Source organism: Microtus oregoni, unplaced genomic scaffold, assembly GCF_018167655.1.
Source record: "Microtus oregoni isolate MIOR12 unplaced genomic scaffold, Mior012 000008F_ref0000371, whole genome shotgun sequence".
Lineage (NCBI taxonomy): Eukaryota > Metazoa > Chordata > Mammalia > Rodentia > Cricetidae > Microtus > Microtus oregoni.
The window spans coordinates 53689438-53697923 of NW_024543067.1; the positions used below are offsets into that span (position 1 = coordinate 53689438).

At 33.7% G+C, this 8486-nt stretch overlaps 2 protein-coding genes across 2 annotated transcripts; both read left to right on the forward strand.

Annotated features, from left to right (window-relative positions):
* Positions 1-885: 885 nt before the first annotated feature.
* Positions 886-1839, forward strand: LOC121451886 (olfactory receptor 143-like). The gene has a single exon (XM_041657684.1). It carries the CDS (start codon positions 889-891, stop codon positions 1837-1839), a length of 951 nt encoding a protein of 316 aa, XP_041513618.1. The 5' UTR covers positions 886-888.
* Positions 1840-7011: 5172 nt separating this feature from the next.
* Positions 7012-7968, forward strand: LOC121451825 (olfactory receptor 143-like). The gene has a single exon (XM_041657591.1). The coding sequence runs from the start codon at positions 7015-7017 to the stop codon at positions 7966-7968; it is 954 nt and encodes a 317-aa protein (XP_041513525.1). The 5' UTR covers positions 7012-7014.
* The last annotated feature ends 518 nt before the right edge of the window (positions 7969-8486 follow it).

Sequence of the window (8486 nt, forward strand, 5' to 3'; positions counted from 1 at the left end):
TTGTCTGACTGAGAAGCTACTAGATTATTGTACTTTTAGAAGATATGGTTGAAATATAATCTGTAAGTCATTTTAATAAATTGGATTTAAATTTCACAGAAATACTCATATTTTATATATAACAGTATTCATAATTTATAGTATATATAAAATAATAGATAATATATACTTATTCCATAATTTCATAAGTTATGTGACAATAGAGAACTAATACAATTTCCTGACTAATATAATTTCTGGTATATTATTTTACAATGCTGGGTTAGAAGAATCTCAATTGAGATAAATGATGTATTGGATACAAATTAGATTATATTCCTTTGTGCAAATTAAGAGAACATTTAAGAAAAATTTTAAATTGAAATTATGTCATATCCCTGGCATACATATTTTAGGGGGTCAGAGCAGGTTTTGTATTGATAACTATCATCTCTTCATTGTCAGAAACTTAAACTCCTTAGAATATTGAAGTGAAAGTGACTATGTGGTACAACAGCAGTGACATATTCAAGCATAAAAAATAAATTGTCTTTAATCTTCATAACATACCATAAAACTCAAAGCTATATAAATCATAGGTTAACGAGACAATGATGTTTTCTTTCTAATTTTGTCCCCGATCTTAAAGAAAGCTTAAGGATATAGGAGAAAGTGGTTGCTTAAAATTGTTAGGAGTTGGGCTAGTGTATAATCATAGTAGATGCTCATCATAAATAGAAAAAGAATAATCAGGAATGAGAAGCAATGTTCTCTGAATGTTTTGCTCAGTGGCTTCAGACAACCTGGAATTTTAAAAACTTGCTCTAGCTGTTCTTTTGTAGTCAGTGACAGAGTTCATTGTTCAATGTGACCCTTTACTAATGTTTCTCCAGATCTGCTGTGACAAAAATGGCTACGAAGAATGACTCTTCAGTGACCGAATTCATTCTCGCAGGATTGACAGACCAACCTGAGCTCCAGCTACCCCTGTTCAACCTGTTTCTGGTGTACCACATAATCACTGTGGTGGGGAACTTGAGTTTAATGAGTCTCATTTTCCTAAATTCAAACCTGCAGACCCCTATGTACTTTTTTCTCTTTAACTTGTCCTTTATTGACTTATGTTACTCCTTTGTCTTTACTCCCAAAACACTAATGAGTTTTGTTTCAGAGAAGAACATCATCTCCTTTAAAGGATGCATGACTCAAATGTTTTTCTTCTGCATTTTTGCCCATTCTGAGTGCTATGTGTTGACAGCCATGGCCTATGATCGCTATGTAGCCATCTGTCAACCCCTTTTGTACATGGTCATCATGTCTCCTAGGACATGTTCCCTGATGATGTTTGGTTCATACTTCATGGGGTTAGCTGGTGCCATTGTGCACACAGTGTTTATTACCAGGCTCAACTTTTGTAATTCTAACGTCATCAACCACTACCTGTGTGATATCTTCCCCCTTCTGCAGCTCTCCTGCAGCAGCACCTATGCTAGTGAGCTTGTGAGTTCTGTTGTTATCAGCACAGTGGTCATTGCATCTAGTGTTGTCATCTTAATGTCCTATGCTTTGATTCTTTTTAATGTCACTCAGTTGTCATCAGGTAAGGGTTTGTACAAAGCCATGAGTACCTGTAGTTCTCATATAATAACTGTTGCCATATTCTATGGATTGGGTATGCTTACACATATCAAAACATCTGAAAAATCTGTGGTTCAGGGGAAAATTCTCAGTGTATTTTGTACATTTTTGCTTCCATTGCTGAACCCTTTTATTTACAGTCTCAGGAATAAGGATGTCAAAGTTGCTCTAAGGAGATCTCTAAGGAGACTCAAAGTGAATGAAGCACTGGGGGTGCCATAATCCACATTTCTAAATGAGTCTTGTTCTCCATTTTTTTTTTTGTTCTCACCTTCTTTTCAATGTTCTAATTTTTCCTCTCATCTCTGTTTTTGTATTCTTGCAAGGTTTTCAATGTATTATTTCTACTCATTCCTTCACAAAAATTCTTGATTATTTTACTTGGCAATAAGAAAATATTTTTGATCTGGAGACTCATTCAGAATGTGGATCCAGCTTCATCTTCGTACATGGTAGAGTCAACAAGGTGGCATATTTTGTATCGTAAGAGAACTCTATTTCCTTTTTATCTATGTACTTCTATGACTAAGTAAAGTTAGGGAGATGAGTGCTTTCTAATAAGTGTACTACTGTTGGTCATTTCAGAGGGAATTTTGTAGAGCATTTCCAATTTTAGTTCCTTTAGTACACTTGTGAATTGCATTCAAAAAGAGAATGATTAACTAATTTGTGGCCATAGTAAAGTTGTCAATGTTTCTAGCACTATTTATTGTTTTTCAATATTTTCTAATTTTGGATTTTCACCTCATTATTACAAAATGACATTATGTGCTTTTATGGAGTAATGGTCAGTTTTTATAATTATTGAAGACTGAATTAGGCTATTTTTTATTCAGAACCTTTAAATACTATTAACAATGACAGTGATTTTTGTTAAAATCTAGTTTGTCATGAATACAATGGAATTTGCCATTCCACTATTGATAAGAACTACTTACTTTTAATAAACACAAATAAATAATATGAAATATCTAAAGTCATGATTTACTTTCGTATATAACAAAGATGATATTTTTAAAGAAAAATCTACTTACTTACAGAAAAAAGAAACTAGACATGATATTACAACCCAGTAATGGAGTACTTATATAAGCTCCTGTTTAATTCTTACCATGATGTACATACACATGCTCACATATATCTATGTATACATCTTAAACATATATTCATATATATGTGGTTATGGTACAGATATTTGAGTAACTGAAATTTTTATTTAAATTGTATATATACTTTTTTTTGCTCATTTCCAGGAACCCCACCTTACAAATCATGCCAGTACAAACAAAACTCTAACTGAAAGTTTGTGCATTCTTTAATGTTCTTACACAGAGGGTTAATATAATTCTTCTTTTCTTTTTACTGTATTTGACTTGTCTTTGGTTATATAGTTAGTAATACAAGTCCTAGTTTTAAACACAATATGTATCTAATAAAGGAACATATGGGATGAAACAAAGAGAATTGTGAAGTGACAGAGAGAGCTAAAAGTTGTTCAGAATGACTAATAGAGGAAGAGAACATTTGACCACTTCTGCAGCCTGATACATGTGTCTCTGCAGGTTTTGAGTGTGTTATGATGACCCAACCATTCCCAGTTTTCACCGCAAAAAATTATTTGGGACCTGACTGTCGTTTAATTAGTTTGGATAGGGGTTTGTCGATCTTGTTGATTTTCTCCAAGAACCAGCTTTTTGTTTCATTGATTCTTTGGACTGTTTTCTGGGTTTCTATTTTGTTGATTTCAGCCCTCAGTTTTATTATTTCCAGTCTTCTACTTCTCCTGGGCGCGTCTGCTTCTTTTTTTTCTAGAGCTTTCAGGGACCTGAAAGCTGACACTGGCCAAGACTCATGTCATAAAACTGGCTGGGGAGACATGAAGCTCTGTGCATAAATTGGCAAGAGTCCTGAGCTAAGCATAAAGCAAGATTGACACTTTACAGCTTTTATGATTCTATACTGTGGTAGATCATTTCCTCAGATAACACAACTTCAGCAATTGGCAACTTCATCCACTTGGTGAATTGCTTATACCATTCCCCCCCAAATAATGCTTAGAGACCACATTTTAAGACATTTGCAAGGCTTTGACATTAGAATGAAGTTCAACTGTACAAATGAGTTAAGATGTATAAACATCTACCAACAGATGCTCAATGTAGATTTCTGCAAAGCAGGAGGGAGTATGAATACTACAAAGAGATTATTAAACCTTATGTTGGTCTATACACTGGAGTATAAAAACATGTTTTAGATAATCCCTTTAATTGTTATTCTTACAAAAGATCATAGATATCAGAGAAGTTCAAAGCCAGAAAAGAGATTGAGAAGTTTCTCTGTTTGAGGATCAGCCATGTCTGCACCCAATTTTACTTCTGAACTTGAATGATGGAGAAAAAACCTTCCTACTGGTTTTCTTCTGTTGGGAGTTGTCTTTAGAAACGATGGGTTGTGTATCAGAATGAATGTCAGGATGCTTAGCCATGAGATCAACAACACATATGCTTCATGGAGTACATAGTTTACTAGAGATCACATTTTATAATTTTGTGAATACTTCATCTCTTCTCTTCATGGAATTTAATGAAACACTAGAATTTACAAATAACAGAGATAGTTAGTGAGAGGTGAATATTTCCAGAAAGAATCAGTTAATAACAATTCTGTAGACTCACACACATGTATATCTGAATAATAAAATCTTATATACCTATTGTGTAATGTAGTTGATCACTTTAGGTATATATTATGGGTATTGTGATATTAAATTAATCTCGCTTGTTTATGTAAATTTTGTAGTCTCAATTGAAAAATAATAGATAATAGTCTGATTATTTCAACAACTGCTGATTTTAGTGTATAACTTAAAGTTCATCCAGAGAATTGCATGTTCTGGATTTCAAAATAATTATCACATAGTGTGACCTCAGTAGTAGCACTGTGCGCATGTCTCATGAATGGCTAATATAATCTGTACCTACTGTGAAACACTGTGTTCTACTGTGAAGATGTTATTGGAATTCAGTGAATCCCAAGCCTATGACATTTTAAAGAGTTCTTGGATGAAGACATACTGATGTACTTGCTCTTTTGTTTGGACCTTCTGATATTAGGAGAGTTGTGATCTATGATCTTTGAAATTAACCTCATGTTGTAATGGTCTTCCTGCACACAATTTATTTGAAAGATCTTTTGTTTTCTAAATTTAAATGAGCTTTAACATTTGAACAAAATTTTATATATGAGGAAGTAAATAAACAAACAAACAAAAAACCCAGTGTTATATTACTTAAGCCATCACATCCATGGAAACATGTAATAATTTTTACTTTTTCTATCAGAGATATCTTTCTTCCATCTTTAGATATTAACAGCTTGGAACTGAGTAGTACAGAAAGTCCTCAAATTAAATCTCAAGCATATCTGTTTATTTAGATTATGTTTAAACAATTTTAGCCTCTTTTCTGTTTCTTAGATGGTCTTTAAAAAATGGAAAATTATAAAATGATCAGGTAAAAAATTTTTAAAGAAGAGAGAAATATCACCACTTTGCTTTTGTTCTGAAATCAATATTGTACATATTTCTTCTGACTTGATAAGCCATTAATTAAAGATATTAGAAAGTATTAGAAAAGTTCCTCAATTATTGACCTGAAGATAAATTTTAGTGGACTATACTTGTATATATTCATCATTCTTCCAACTTTGTTATATGATTTTCAGTCAAACTTGCAGTGACATATGTTCAGAAAAAGTTTTGGTATTAGTCTGTCTTTTTCTACTACAATTCACAACATTTCAGTCAATATACAAGATTTTGTTAAGGACTTAGTGATTTCTTTTGAGTACACAATGTATACTTTTACAGACTACTTATATACGCACTTCGAATGTTTCCTCAGGTGCCACACGTATGTGTGGCTTAGGTGGGAAATTTTAAGATACCTGAAGAGTTTGTGTAACTTTTATTTCATAATTTTTTTGAGTATTCAGTAATCTGTTTATACCATTTTGGCTGACTCTGACGTCAATAGAAATAGTAGATTATCATGGGAATGCTTTGAAGGTTATATGAGTTGGTGAATACTCCTTCTTTCCTTAAATGTTTTGTTCCAAAACTTTTTTTTTCTTGTAGAAAGTTTATATAATCATTGCTGATGCAATTGCAAGGCTTGTAGATAATTACTAGAAATGACAGGTGAGTAGGTCCCTGGCTTTTTCTCTTGCCAATTTGTGCAGGGCATAATGAGTAGAATTCTGAGGGAACAACCCAATACCCTGCTCAGGGAACTAGGTATTCTGGTTGGGGAATTACAAACTAAGCAGGACTTTGAGTCTCAAAAGAAAGAGTATTTGTATTCTTGCTACATGATATAAACACAGGTTCTGTTATTTCTACTCTTAAGGTGGAAACTCACTCAACCTGGGAGTTATCATCAGGAGAGAAAATTGTCTATACTTCTCTGAATCCCACAGATTAGCTGAGACACATAACCTTGTCTGACTGAGCAACTACCAGATTATTGTTCTTTGAACAATTTGTAAGTCATTCCATTAAATTGCCTTTAAATTTCATAGAAACACTTATATTTTATATATTATAGTATTCATAATTATAATATATATATATCATAATGGATAGTATATATTCATGCCATAAGTCCTGTGTCAATAAAGAACCCTGACTAATACAATATTTTCAATAATTCCAGGTTATAAGAGCCTCAATCGAATGAAATGATGTATTGGATGCAAATGAGATTATTTTTCTTAAGGAAGTAAAAAGAACTTTGAAAAGAAATTCTTAAATTTAAATCATGTCATATCACTGGCATAGATATTTTAGGAGATCCAAGCCATTTTGTATTGATAACTAGCAACCCTTCATTGTCAGAAACTTAAACTCCTTAGGATATTGGTGTGAAAGGTCTTGTGTGGTACCACAGCACTGACATATTTAGGACAAAAAAAGAAGGGAGGGAGGGAGGGAGGGAGGGAGAGAGAGAGAGAGAGAGAGAGAGAGAAATCATCTTTTTCTTGGTAACATTCCCTAAAACTCTAATCTATATAAATTATCTGTTTAGGAGACATTGATATTTTATTTCTCCTTTTGCCCTTAATCCTTAAAGAAGCTTAAAAAGACAGGAGAAAGTGGTTGCTTAAAGACTTTGGAGCTGTGCCAGTGTTTATTCATAGTAGATGCTCATCATAAATAGGAAAAGAATAAACAGAATTCTCAGATTGAGTAGCAATGTCCTCTGAATGCTTTGCCTAGTGGATTCAGACAACCCTGAACTTCCCAACAACTGGCTCTAGCTGTCCCTTTGTAGTCAGTGACAGAGTTCATTGTTTAATGTGACCCTTTACTAATGTTTCTCCAGATCTGCTGTGACAAAAATGGCTATGAAGAATGACTCTTCAGTGACCGAATTCATTCTCACAGGATTGACAGACCAACCTGAGCTCCAGCTACCCCTGTTCATCTTGTTTCTGGTGAATCACACAGTCACTGTGGTGGGGAACTTGAGTTTAATGAGTCTTATTTTACTAAATTCAAACCTGCAGACTCCCATGTACTTTTTTCTCTTTAACTTGTCCTTTATTGACTTATGTTATTCCTTTGTCTTTACTCCCAAAACACTAATGAGTTTTGTTTCAGAGAAGAACATCATCTCCTTTAGAAGATGCATGACTCAGCTGTTTTTCTTCTGCTTTTTTGCCAACTCTGAGTGCTATGTGTTGACAGCCATGGCCTATGATCGTTATGTAGCCATCTGTCAACCTCTGTTGTACATAGTACTCATGTCTCCTAGGATATGTTCCCTGATGATGTTTGGTTCATACTTCATGGGATTTGCTGGTGCCATTGTACACACAGGGTTTATGACCAGGCTCAGATTTTGTGATTCTAACATCATCAACCACTACCTGTGTGATATCTTCCCCCTTCTGCAGCTCTCCTGTAGCAGCACCTATGCCAATGAGCTTGTGAGTTCTGTTGTTATAGGCACAGTCGTCCTTGCATCCAGTACTGTCATCTTAATGTCCTATGCTTTGATTCTTTTTAATATCACTCAGTTGTCATCAGGTAAGGGTTTGTACAAAGCCATGAGCACGTGTAGTTCTCACATAATAACTGTGGCCCTATTCTATGGATTGGGTATGCTTACACATATCAAAACATCATCTGATGAGTCTGTGGATCAGGGGAAACTTCTCAGTATATTTTATACATTTTTGCTGCCACTGCTGAACCCTTTTATTTACAGTCTTAGGAATAACGATGTCAAGCTTGCTCTAAAGAGATCTCTAAGAAGACTCATAGTGAATGAAGCACTTGAGCTGCCATAGTCCACATTTACAATTTGAGTTTTTTTCTCTATATTTTTTTTGTTCTCACCTTGTTTTCAATATATTAATTTATTTCTTTTATATTTGCGTTTATATTCTGGCAAGTGTTCCAGTGTATTTTTTCTTCTCATTTCTTCACAAAAATTCTTCATTATTTTACCTGGAGATAAGAAAATATTTTTGATCTGGGGACTCATTCTGTGGATTCAGCTTCATTCTTGTACGAGGTAGAATAATAAGGTGACATATTTTGAATCATAAGAAAACTCTATTAACTTTTTATCTATGTACTTCTATGACCAAACAAAGCCAGGGAGAGGAATGATTCCTCATAGTTTACTACTTTTTTTCGTTGTTGTTGTTTTCAGAGAGAAATATATAGAACATTTCCAATTAAGTTCTTTAATATACTTGTGAATTGCATTCAAAGAGAAAATGGTTGACTAAGTTGTGGCCACTTTAAAGTTGTCAATATTTCAAGCAGTATTTATTGTTTTTCAATATTTTTCTCATTTATA

What these genes read in the sequence shown, in the direction of transcription:
- LOC121451886 (XM_041657684.1), top strand. Translation starts at nt 889, where the DNA reads ATGGCTACGAAGAATGACTCTTCAGTGACCGAATTCATTCTCGCAGGA.
- LOC121451825 (XM_041657591.1), top strand. Translation starts at nt 7,015, where the DNA reads ATGGCTATGAAGAATGACTCTTCAGTGACCGAATTCATTCTCACAGGA.